General features: G+C 52.1%; 1 protein-coding gene across 4 annotated transcripts in view; it reads left to right on the top strand.

Annotated features, from left to right (window-relative positions):
• UBA3 (ubiquitin like modifier activating enzyme 3) overlaps positions 1 to 5,584 on the top strand; it is a 135,778-nt gene extending 130,194 nt beyond the window's left edge. For all 4 annotated transcript variants that reach the window (XM_075320701.1, XM_075320704.1, XM_075320700.1 and 1 more), the window contains one exon: positions 5,047 to 5,584. In XM_075320701.1, the coding sequence (XP_075176816.1) occupies positions 5,047 to 5,135 (89 nt within the window). In that variant the 3' untranslated portion in view covers positions 5,136 to 5,584. The remainder of the gene's footprint in view (positions 1 to 5,046) is intronic.
• The last annotated feature ends 7,668 nt before the right edge of the window (positions 5,585 to 13,252 follow it).

The raw sequence follows: 13,252 nt of genomic DNA, 5'->3' as shown, positions 1-13,252 counted from the left end.
TGTACTCTGCGAGCTGTACAGCGGTAGCATCCACCAATTCGGTGGCAGTCCGCAGGGCCATGGGGCTACGTGAATGGAAGGCAGACTCTGCTTCCAAGAAGTTCTTAACCGGTTTGCCATTTTCTGGCGACCGTTTGTTTGGCGAGCAATTGGATGAAATTATTAAACAGTCCAAGGGAAAGGACTCGTCCTTACCCCAGTCCAAACCAAACAGACCTCAGCAACGAGAAATACAATCGAGGTTTCGGTCCTTTCGGTCCTCAGCCAAGTTCCATTCCTCCACGTCCAACAGGTCAGAGGAGGGCCAGAGGAACTCTTCTGCATGGCGGTCTAAGTCACGTCCTACAAGGACCGCCGGAGGAACCGCCTCCAAGGCGGCTTCCTCATGACTTCGGCCTCACCAAGACCGCGTCCTCGGTCGGTGCAGGCTCTCCCGCTTTTGCGACGCCTGGTTGGCACATGTCCAAAACCGATGGGTGAGAGACATTCTGTCTCACGGTTACAGGATAGAGATCAGCTCTCGTCCTCCGACTCGTTTCTTCAGAACATCTCCGCCCCCCCGAGCGAGCCGATGCATTTTTTTCAGCCGATGAACTCTTACGGCAGATGGAGTTGTGATCCCCGTTCCGCTTCAACAACGTGGTCGCGGTCTTTACTCCAACTTGTTCGGGGTACCAAAAAAGGACGGATCATTCCGTTCAGTTCTGGGCCTCATTCTGCTCAACAGACACGTGAGAACCAGACGGTTTCGGATGAAATCTCTCCGCTCTGTCATCGTCTCGATTCCCAAGGAGACTTCCTAGCATCAATTGAGATCAGGGATGCTTATCTCCATGTTCCGATTGCACCAGAGCATCAACGCGTCTTGTGTTTCGCCATCCGGGACGAACACTTTCAGCTCGTGGCTCTGCCTTTCGGCCTGGCGACAGCCCCACGGGTCTTCACCAAGGTCATGGCATCAGTGGTGGCGGACCTACACTCTCAGGGACACTCGGTGATCCCTGACTTAGACGATCTCCTAAGTGAAGGCACCTCCCGGGTGACAGGTCAACACGGCCCGAACATTGCTCTGGAGACTCTCCAGAGTTTCGGGTGGATCATCAATTTCCCAAAGTAGAAATTGACACCAACCCAATCACTGACTTACCTCTTGATGGAGTTTCTTTCTCTCTCAGAGATAGTGAAGCTTCCGCTGGACAAACAGCGTTCGCTGCAGACAGGGGTGCACTCTCTCCTTCAGGCCCAGTCACACCCCTTGAGGCGCCCCACGCGCTTCCTAGGGAAGATGGTGGCAGCAATGGAGGCAGTTCCCTTTGCGCAGTATTCATCTGCGCCCACTCCAATGGCACATTCTCCGCAAATGGGACAGGAGGTCGACGTCCCTAGACAGGAACGTCTTTCTTTCACTGGCAGCCAAAACCTCTCTTCAGTGGTGGCTTCTTCCCACTTCTTGTCGAAAGAAAAATCCTTCCTGCTCCCATCCTGGGCGGACGAGTGTGTCAGGGTGGACAGCGGTCTTCCTCCACCACAGGGCTCAGGGAACCTGGACTCCGACAGAGTCCTCCCTTCGGATCAATGTTCTGGAATTAAGGGCAGTGTAGCTAGCCCTAAAGGCGTTCCAGCGGTGGCTGGACGGCAGGCAAATCCGGAAACAGTCGGACGACGCCACGGCGGTCGCGTACATCAACCACCAGCACAGAACGCTGGCGGCGGACGCATCAGTTCAGGACTGGTCGCAATTTCGACTGCCTTATGTATTTACCCCTCTGGCACTGCTGCCCAGAGTGTTACTCAAAATCGGGTCCGACTGCCGCCGCGCCATCCTTGTTGCTCCAGACTGGCCGAGGAGGTCGTGATACCTGGATCTGTGGCATCTTACTGGGGGGTTGACCGTGGGCACTCCCGGACCGACCAGACTTGCTGTCTCAAGGGCCATTTTCCATCTGAATTCTGCGGACTTCAACCTGACAGGGTGGCCATTGTGGCCTGGCTCTTAGCGTCCTCGGAGTTATCTCTATCACGCCTTTCGCAGAAGGTGGTCTTCCTAGTGGCAGGCGCATCACTTCGGAGAGTGTCGGAGCTAGCAGCGCTATCATGCAAAGCTCCCTTCCTGGTGTTACGCCAGGACGAGGTGGTCCTGCGTCCGGTCCCGGAATTCCTACTTAAGGTGGTATCCCCCTTTTCTTCTCAATCAGGATATCTCCTTACCTTCTTTTGGCTCATCCAGTTCACCAGTGTGAAAAGGATTTGCACTTCTTAGATCTCGTGAGAGCACTCCGGCTCTACATTTCGCACACTGCGCCCCTGCGCCGTTCTGATGCGCTCCTTGTCCTTGTCGCTAGCCAGCGTAAGGGGTCGCAGGCTTCCAAGTCAACCTTGGCTCGGTGGATCAAGGAACTGATTCTTGAAGCCTACCGTTCTTCTGGGCTTCCGATTCCTTTTGAGCTGAAAGCCCATTCTACCAGAGCCGTAGGTGCATCCTGGGCATTGCGGCACCAGGCTACGGCTCAGCAGGTGTGTCAGCACTACCTGGGCGAGTCTGCACACTTTCACGAAACACTATCAGGTTCATGCCTATGCGGCGGCAGATGCCAGCCTAGGTAGGCGAGTCCTTCAGGAGGCGGTTGCTCACCTGTAAGAGAGGGCCGTTTCTTCGGCTCTTGTTTATTGAGGTATTCTTTTACCCACCCAGGGACTGCTTTTGGACATCCCAATTGTCTGGGTCTCCCAATGGAGCGACAAAGAAGAAGGGAATTTTGTTTACTTACCGTAAATTCCTTTTCTTCTAGCTCCTATTGGGAGACCCAGCACCCGCCCCTGTTCCCTTCGGGCTGTTGTTCTTTTGTGTACACATGTTGTTCATGTTGAATTGTTCCTTTGGTTCATGGTTTCAGTTCTCCGAACATCCTTCGGATTGAATTTACCTTAGACCAATTTATAAATTCCTCCTTCCTGCTTTGACACCAAAACTGAGGGGCCCGTGATGCACGGGAGGGTGTATAGGCAGAGGGGAGGAGTTACACTTTTTAAAGTGTAATACTTTGTGTGGCCTCCGGAGGCAGTAGCTATACACCCAATTGTCTGGGTCTCCCAATAGGAGCTAGAAGAAAAGGAATTTACGGTAAGTAAACAAAATTCCCTTCTTTTTTCATTCCCCCCCCATCCTCTCTTCTTCATTCCCCCATCCTCTCTTTTTCATCCCCCCCATCCTCTCTTCTTCATTCCCCCCCTCCTCTCTTTTTTTATCCCCCCCATCCTCTCTTCTTCATTCCCCCCTCCTCTCTTCTTCATTCCCCTCCTCCTCTCTTCTTCATTCCCCTCCTCCTCTCTTCTTCATTCCTCCCCTCCTCCTCTCTTCTTCATTCCCCACTCCTCTTCTTCATTACACCCTCCTTTTCTTCATTCCCCCCCCCCATCCTCTCTTCTTCATTCCCCCATCCTCTCTTTTTCATCCCCCCATCCTCTCTTTTTCATCCCCCCAATCCTCTTTTTCATCCCCCCCATCCTCTCTTCTTCATTCCCCCCCTCCTCTCTTTTTCATCCCCCCCATCCTCTCTTTTTCATCCCCCCCTCCTCTCTTCTTCATTCCCCTCCTCCTCTCTTCTTCATTCCTCCCCTCCTCCTCTCTTCTTCATTCCCCCCCTCCTCTTCTTCCTTTATCCCCTTCCTCCTCCTCTCTTCTTCATTTCTCCCCTTCCTCCTCCTCTCTTCTTCATTTCTCCCCTTCCGCCTCCTCCTCTCTTCTTCATTCCTCCCCTTCCTCCTCCTCTCTTCTTCATTCCTTCCGTCCTCCTCTTCTTCATTCCTTCCGTCCTCCTCTTCTTCATTCCTCCCTTCCTCCTCTCTTCTTCATTCCTCCCTTCCTCCTCTCTTCTTCATTCCTCCCCTTCCTCCTCCTCCTCTTCTTCATTCCTCCCTTCTGTCTTGCTAAATTCTACTAAAAAGGGGGCTGAAAGCCCGTACTTACGAAGCGCTCACTGATATCCTAATCAGGCACGAATACTAATATTCTTTATAGCAAGATACTATTTATTTTAATAGCACATGAATATAATCAATGGTACATAGGCATTTAGAACTATAGTCATAGAAACTTATACAATAACAGAAATATGCATCAACATTACCGTTTGTTGTAGCAATCCTTTCACATCGGAGGGAACTCGAGTTAATGATAAGGAATCAACATGGCATCTTGCATCACAGGAACAGTGCGTACGTACACTTCAATGTCCTGGAAGGTTTCCCTAACATTAAGCGAGTCTGGTGTATTTTTATAGGAAAACATTGTAGGTTGTGTTTAAATGGTCACCAGCATGTGACAGCTGAGTCATGTTCATGTAACTTGACCACAAAATGCTGTGGGCACCGGCAGCTTCCTGCACATTTCCTGCACATCCTGCCAGTTGACAACTGACCGACCACAGTTTGACCATAGTGTTAGTGAAATATTGCAATGAGCCGTAAATTTCATATGCAAGCTTCCTTAAACCTGTCTTTAAGCTAACCACAAGTTTCCGGCAAGTGGAACTGTAAATGTGGCTTCCTCGTTATCTTGAAAACTGCTTCAAAAACCTGTGACATGTATTCTTTGGTCATCATATTGGCCTTCCAAAGGACATCTCTTTGATACTGAATTATTGATAGGTCAAATAATATCTGGGATCACTCCTATCTTTTATGATTCCTATCTAATTACATTCAAACTTCAGTCATATCACATTGGTATCACACCTTCCTCCTCCTCTTCTTCATTCCTCCCTTCCTCCTCTCTTCTTCATTCCTCCCTTCCTCCTCTCTTCTTCATTCCTTCCTTCCTCCTCTCTTCATTCCTCCCCTCCTCCTCTCTTCTTCATTCCTCCCCTCTTCCTCTCTTCTTCATTCCTCCCCTCCTCCTCTCTTCTTCATTCCTCTCTTCCCTTTTTCGTCTTGTTCCTCTCCTCTGTTTGTCTTCTCTCTTCCCCCCTTCTCCACCAGCGATATGTTATTTCCTATCTTAAAAAGGTGATAGTCATTTTTATTTTCTGTTCTTTTCGTCCCCTGTAGAGCTTGGCCTCGTGGACGGACAGGAGCTTGCCGTTGCAGACGTTACCACACCACAAACTGTACTATTCAAGCTTCATTTTACAACTTAGATGGACTGACACAGAGCCAGGACATGATCCACGTGGCCACGTCTAGTTATTAAATCAGACCGGATTGTGCAGTAGGGTCTGGTACTATTATGCACTGAGATGGACGTCAGACGGTCTGAGGACGGCGGCTCGGCATCCTAAAAGTGAATGATTCCCTGTTTGGCGTCCATCCACACGGCCATTAAAATGCTCATGTAACATAGTCCCCATTATGCAATTATTTATGAAAGGGTAAATAAAAAAAAAAAGTTTTAAAGACACCCCCAGAGCATTTTAAATCTTTTAGAAACATCCCCCATGTACAGTGATCGCTCTGGTCTGCTGTGTACTGTATAAAGGCCTGTATGTTTCTTTTATGTACTTTCTTTTCTTATAACAAAACATGGACCGTGTTTTGTAGGAGAGCTGTATACAATGTAATTAGGCAAAATAAAACCCTCTTTACCTTGTCTGTGTCAGAACTGTTATGACGATATCAAGGGAGGAATTTAGGTAAAGACTGCTAATGGAGTCTTCATACGGGGAATTCAGAGACTGTGCCGTATTAGCTGTATATCAGTACTGATATATCAATGTATCAGATAATGAACACACAGACATGTTCTCCTTGAGCCAGCGTCATCAACTGAACTCGTGTATTGCAAGACACCCAATTATACAATTTGCATTTCTAACCTTGAAACTAGAACAAGGGAGTAAGGAGTATTCAACTCCTTATTTTCTTTGTCGCTCCTAATTGGGAGACCCAGACAATTGGGTGTATAGCTACTGCCTCCGGAGGCCACACAAAGTATTACACTAAAAAGTGTAAGGCCCCTCCCCTTCTGGCTATACACTTCCCCGTGGGATCACGGGCTCCTCAGTTTTATGCTTTGTGCGAAGGAGGTCAGACATCCACGCATAGCTCCACTGTTTAGTCAGCAGCAGCTGCTGACTATGTCGGATGGAAGAAAAGAGGGCCCATACTAGGGCCCCCAGCATGCTCCCTTCTCACCCCACTTTCTGTCGGCGGTGTTTGTTAAGGTTGAGGTACCCATTGCGGGTACGGAGGCTGGAGCCCACATGCTGATTCCTTCCCCATCCCCATTAGGGCTCTGGGTGAAGTGGGACTTTACCGGTCTCCAGGCACTGAGACCGTGCTCCTTCCACAGCCCCCGGAGAATCGGCTGGATATGGAGCTGAGTATCGTCAGGGACAGGGCCCTGCTTCGTTAAGGTACTCTGTGTCCCCGGGCATACCGCGCGCACACCGCAGCATGCTGGGCGTGTTAGTGCGCCGGGGACATCAGCGCTGCTGCGCTTGTGCCATTCCTCACTACAGCGCTGCTGAGTGAGTAGACTTAGTACGAACGGCCGCGCCGGCCGCTGGGGTCAGTTTTCACTGCGACGCGGCTGGGACTTGTGGTGCGCCGGGGACTTCCGCGCTAGCCGTGCATGTATGACGGCCGCGCTTATTACTACAGTCCCCGGCTTTTGCGGCCTAGTTCGTTTCGTTCCCGCCCCCAGACCTGCCAGTCAGGGGGAGGGCGGGACGCTGTACAGACCATCAGCGCTGAGGGCTGGAGTCTGCTTTACATACTCCAGCCCTCACACTGGGCACAGTGGGACGCCAGTTTCCCGCACTTTGTTTGTGGCACGCCCACGGTCCGCCCCTCCTCACAGGACGCCGGCAGCCATTCCTGTCTGCACGCTGAGCTGGAGAGGGGAGACTGGGAGACCCAGACACGGGATTCTGCGACCTCACACCCGCTTTTCAGCGGGCGGTAAGCAGCCCTCAAGGGCTCACCCCCACTTGTGCCGAAGTGTACTTTGTATTTTTGTGCTTGCATGCTATACATTACACTGTACGGTCGCTGGTGACTCTCTGCTATATACCCTCCTAGGTTACTCAAGGCAGACAACAGCATGTCGTCCGCAAAAAGCAAACGTGCCAAGGCACAGACTTTATATGCTGCTTGTACCGCATGTGGGGCTGCTCTACCGGCAGGTTCCACTGACCCCCATTGTGTGCAGTGCTCGGCTCCTGTGCAACTTGCACAGCCGGGGCCACTGCTAGAGGTGACCCAGGGAGAACCACCTGTGAATGCTGTCCAGGTGACAGGGACGGAGTTTGCAGTTTTTGCTGACAGATTGTCTATGACTATGTCTAAAATTCTTGAAACATTGCAGTCTAGACCAGTAACTCAGACCATGGGCACTGTGGAATCATTGCTCCCTGGTCCCCCTCAGCTGGATCACTCCCGAGCTCAGGAGGTGTCGCATGCACCCCAGGGTGACGACTCTGACTCGGACGACAGTCCCAGACGGCCTAAGCGGGCTCGCCATGAGCGGCCCTCAACTTCATCACACTGGTCAGGGTCCCAGCTGGACGACTCTCTGTGTGATGAGGCGGATGTGGCTGATCAGGATTCTGATCCTGGGACCGTTCTCAATCTGGATACACCTGATGGTGACGCCATAGTGAATGATCTTATAGCGTCCATCAATAGAATGTTAGATATTTCTCCACCAGCTCCTCCTGCGGAGGAGTCAGCCTCACAGCAGGAGAAATTCCATTTCAGGTATCCCAAGCGTAAATTGAGCACTTTTCTGGACCACTCTGACTTTAGAGACGCTATCCAGAAACACCACGCTTATCCAGATAAGCGTTTCTCCAAACGGCTTAAAGATACACGATATCCTTTTCCCCCTGACGTGGTCAAGGGCTGGACCCAGTGTCCCAAGGTGGACCCTCCAATCTCCAGGCTTGCAGCTAGATCCTTAGTTGCAGTGGAAGATGGGGCGGCACTTAAAGATGCCACTGACAGACAGATGGAGCTCTGGTTGAAATCCATCTATGAAGCTATTGGAGCGTCGTTGGCGCCAGCATTCGCAGCCGTATGGGCACTCCAAGCTATTTCAGCTGGGCTTACACAGGTCGACACGGTCACACGTACATCTGCTCCGCAGGTGGCGCCCTTGACCTCTCAAATGTCTGCATTCGCGTCTTACGCAATTAATGCTGTCCTAGACTCTACGAGCCGTACGGCAGTGGCGTCTGCCAACTCCGTGGTTTTACGTAGAGCCTTGTGGTTGAGAGAATGGAAGGCAGATTCTGCTTCCAAGAAGTGCTTAACCAGTTTGCCTTTTTCTCGTGACCGACTGTTTGGTGAGCGTTTGGATGAAATCATTAAACACTCCAAGGGTAAGGATTCATCCTTACCTCAACCCAGACAAAACAAACCCCAACAGAGGAGGGGACAGTCTGGTTTTCGGTCCTTTCGAGGCTCAGGCAGGTCCCAATTCTCCTCGTCCAAAAGGACTCAAAAGGATCAGAGGGGCTCAGATTCTTGGCGGACTCAATCACGACCAAAAAAGACAGCCGGAAGAACCGTTACCAAGACGGCTTCCTCATGACTTTCAGCCTCCTCTCTCCGCATCCTCGGTCGGTGGCAGGCTCTCCCGCTTTGGCGACATTTGGCTGTCACAGGTCAAAGACCGTTGGGTGAGAGACATTCTGTCTCACGGGTACAGGATAGAGTTCAGTTCTCGTCCTCCAACTCGCTTCTTCAGAACTTCTCCACCTCCCGACCGAGCAGATGCTCTTCTGCAAGCGGTGTCCGCCCTAAAGGCGGAAGGAGTGGTGACTCCCGTTCCTCTTCAGGAACGAGGTCGCGGTTTTTACTCCAATTTGTTTGTGGTGCCAAAGAAGGACGGGTCGTTCCGTCCCGTCCTGGATCTAAAGCTGCTCAACAAACACGTGAAAACCAGGCGGTTCCGGATGGAATCCCTCCGCTCCGTCATCGCCTCAATGTCTCAAGGAGATTTCCTAGCATCAATAGACATCAAGGATGCTTATCTCCACGTGCCGATTGCGCCAGAGCATCAGCGTTTTCTACGCTTCGTTGTAGGAAGCGAACACCTGCAGTTCGTAGCTCTACCTTTCGGGCTGGCGACAGCCCCTCGGGTCTTTACCAAGGTTATGGCAGCAGTAGTGGCAGTCCTGCACTCGCAAGGTCACTCTGTGATTCCGTATTTGGACGATCTACTTATCAAGGCACCCTCTCAAGAGGCATGCCAGCACAGCCTGAACGTGGCACTGAAGACTCTCCAGGGTTTCGGGTGGATTATCAACTTTTCAAAGTCAAATCTAACCCCGACCCAATCACTAACATATCTTGGCATGGAGTTTCATACTCTCTCAGCGATAGTGAAACTTCCACTGGACAAACAGTGTTCACTACAGACAGGGGTGCAATCTCTCCTTCAGGGCCAGTCGCACCCCTTGAGGCGCCTCATGCACTTCCTAGGGAAGATGGTAGCAGCAATGGAAGCAGTTCCTTTCGCGCAGTTTCATCTGCGTCCACTTCAATGGGACATTCTCCGCCAATGGGACGGGAAGTCGACATCCCTCGACAGGGATGTCTCCCTCTCTCAGACAGCCAAGGACTCTCTCCGGTGGTGGCTTCTTCCCACCTCATTGTCGAAAGGAAAGTCGTTCCTACCCCCATCCTGGGCGGTGGTCACGACAGACGCGAGCCTGTCAGGGTGGGGAGCAGTGTTTCTCCACCACAGGGCTCACGGTACGTGGACTCGGAAAGAGTCCACCCTTCAAATCAATGTTCTGGAAATCAGAGCAGTCTATCTTGCCCTACAAGCCTTCCAGCAGTGGCTAGCAGGCAAGCAGATCCGAATTCAGTCGGACAACTCCACAGCGGTGGCATACATCAACCACCAAGGGGGAACACGCAGTCGGCAGGCCTTCCAGGAAGTCCGGCGGATTCTGACGTGGGTGGAAGACACTGCATCCACCATATCCGCAGTTCACATACCAGGCGTGGAAAACTGGGAAGCAAACTTTCTCAGTCGCCAGGGCATGGACGCAGGGGAATGGTCCCTTCACCCGGACGTGTTTCAGGAGATCTGTCGCCGCTGGGGGATGCCGGACGTCGACCTGATGGCGTCACGGCACAACAACAAGGTCCCGGTTTTCATGGCACGGTCTCACGATCACCGAGCTCTGGCGGCAGACGCCTTAGTTCAGGATTGGTCGCAGTTCAGGCTACCTTATGTGTTCCCACCTCTGGCGTTGTTGCCCAGGGTGCTGCGCAAGATCAGGGCCGACTGCCGCCGCGCCATCCTCGTCGCTCCAGACTGGCCAAGGAGGTCGTGGTACCCGGATCTGTGGCACCTCACGGTAGGCCAACCGTGGGCTCTGCCAGACCGTCCAGACTTGCTGTCTCAAGGGCCGTTTTTCCATCTGAATTCTGCGGCCCTGAACCTGACTGTGTGGCCATTGAGTCCTGGATCCTAGCGGCCTCAGGTTTATCTCATGAAGTGGTTGCCACCATGAGACAGGCTAGGAAACCATCCTCCGCCAAGATCTACCACAGGACGTGGAAGATATTCTTATCTTGGTGCTCTGCTCAGGGAGTTTCTCCCTGGCCATTTGCATTGCCTATTTTTCTTTCCTTCCTGCAGTCTGGGTTGGAAAAAGGTTTGTCGCTCGGCTCCCTTAAAGGTCAAGTCTCCGCGCTATCTGTATTTTTTCAGAAGCGCCTAGCGCGACTTCCTCAGGTACGCACGTTCCTGCAAGGGGTTTGTCATATCGTCCCACCTTACAAGCGGCCGTTGGAGCCCTGGGATCTGAACAAGGTCCTAATTGCTCTCCAGAAGCCGCCTTTCGAGCCTTTGAAGGATGTTTCCCTTTCTCGTCTTTCACAGAAAGTGGCCTTTCTAGTGGCGTTCACGTCTCTTCGGAGAGTGTCCGAGCTGGCGGCCTTATCATGCAGATCTCCCTTCCTAGTATTTCACCAGGACAAGGTAGTTCTGCGTCCAATTCCAGAATTTCTTCCTAAGGTGGTATCCTCCTTTCATCTCAACCAGGATATCACTTTACCGTCTTTGTGTCCGCATCCAGTTCACCAATTTGAACAAGGTTTGCATTTATTGGATCTGGTGAGAGCACTCAGGATCTACATTTCCCGCACGGCGCCCCTGCGCCGCTCGGATGCACTCTTTATCCTTGTCGCTGGTCAGCGTAAGGGGTCGCAAGCTTCCAAATCCACCCTGGCGCGGTGGATCAAGGAACCAATTCTTCACACCTACCGTTCTGCTGGGCTTCCGATTCCATCAGGACTGAAGGCCCATTCTACCAGAGTCGTGGGTGCGTCCTGGGCATTACGGCACCAGGCTACGGCTCAGCAGGTGTGCCAGGCGGCTACCTGGTCGAGTCTGCACACTTTTACCAAGCATTATCAGGTGCATACCTACGCTTCGGCGGATGCCAGCCTAGGTAGACAAGTCCTTCAGGCGGCGGTGGCCCACCTGTAGGAAAGGGCTGTTTGACGGCCCTATCACGAGGTATTCTTTTACCCACCCAGGGACTGCTTTTGGACGTCCCAATTGTCTGGGTCTCCCAATTAGGAGCGACAAAGAAGAAGGGAATTTTGTTTACTTACCGTAAATTCCTTTTCTTCTAGCTCCAATTGGGAGACCCAGCACCCGCCCTGTTTTCTTAGGGATTTTGTTTTTTCGGGTGCACATGTTGTTCATGTTGAAGAGTTCAGTTCTCCGATGTTGTTCCTCGGATTGAATTTGTCTTTAAAACAGTTATTGGCTTTCCTCCTTCTTGCTTTTGCACTAAAACTGAGGAGCCCGTGATCCCACGGGGGGGTGTATAGCCAGAAGGGGAGGGGCCTTACACTTTTTAGTGTAATACTTTGTGTGGCCTCCGGAGGCAGTAGCTATACACCCAATTGTCTGGGTCTCCCAATTGGAGCTAGAAGAAAAGGAATTTACGGTAAGTAAACAAAATTCCCTTCTTCTCAGACGCCTCATTGGGGGACACAGGACCATGGGTGTTATGCTGCCTATCCATAGGAGGACACTACGTAGATACAAAAGCATAGCTCCTCCTCTGCAGTATACACCCCCTGGCTGGGCCAGGCAGCCTCAGTTTTAGCTTAGTGTCTGTAGGAGGCACTTCCTTTCAAGGTTTGTTATTTTTTGAGGGCGACGGTTTCCTTTTGGGACCGATCTCCCAGTACCATCAACGGGCGGGAACGTGGAGTGTCGCCTCCACGTACCCCCTCCTGCGACGCTGGATCCTGGGCTGGACGACGGGTTCCACAGACACCGATATTCCAAAGCCCAGGGTAGAGGCCTCAGCCCCTCTTTGCAGGCTCTGAGTTGAATATGGCACCACACCAATTCCTCAGCCCCTCTTTGCAGGCTATGAGTTGAATATGGCACCGGTGTGACCGGACACAGCAAGCTGACTCTGCTATTTTCACTGCCTGGACTGAAGCAGTGTTTAAGGTGAGATCCCCCCCTGACTGGTTTCCCAGACAAAGGGAGAAAAGACGGTGCAGGGAAGGCTCCCAGGACATTTACAGTATTTATTATGAGAAAGTCCCTTGCTGAGTGCAAGGAGGAGAGCCCCAAGGATCCTGCACACACAGTGTTAACTTTTCTCTAGCTTGCTGGCTGGAGGAGGGGGGAAGTCACTCCTGTTTGCAGAAAGTCCTGCAGATAATTTCCTGGTGGCAGGGGGAGGGCCCAGGGCTCAGGGACTCATGCTGTTTATTTGCTCTAGCAGAAAAGCTGGCTGATAACCACCAGTGACAAGCTGTGTGCTGACTGGAGGGAGAGGGAGGAAAACTATCAGAAACTCCCTTCCCGCCGGTTTTTACTACCCACAGCAAGGGGGGGGCACACTGACTTTTTCTTCCTGCTCTTTTAGCGCTAAGCCCTGCCCCCCGCAGACGCGATAAGCCCCGCCTCCCCCAGGAAAGCGTGGGAAGAGCTCCACAGAGCTTACTCCTCCCTGAGGACAGGGCCATCGGCTGATTCTGGTGAGGGGCTTGCTTCACTTGTAGCCCTGCTGAGCATTGCTCCCCCTCCTGGCATACTCCTATTAGGAACATGCAGAATTCTAAGGGTACTAAGAGTGCGAAGGCCCATATAGTCTATTATTCAGCCTGAACTGCCTGCCACGCTGAGCTACCACGTAAACACACCTCTTCTCTCTGTGAGTCCTGTGCCCCTATAGCCCCCCAAGACCCCCCTGCCACCACCGCCGCAACAGTCAGCCCAGAGCCTAGGGCTCCCAGCCCACCGGAATGGGCACAGTTTCTG

Source organism: Anomaloglossus baeobatrachus, chromosome 8 (assembly GCF_048569485.1).
Source record: "Anomaloglossus baeobatrachus isolate aAnoBae1 chromosome 8, aAnoBae1.hap1, whole genome shotgun sequence".
Lineage (NCBI taxonomy): Eukaryota > Metazoa > Chordata > Amphibia > Anura > Aromobatidae > Anomaloglossus > Anomaloglossus baeobatrachus.
Note: the sequence above shows the minus strand (reverse complement) of the source record. Positions and strands in the feature narration are given on the sequence as shown.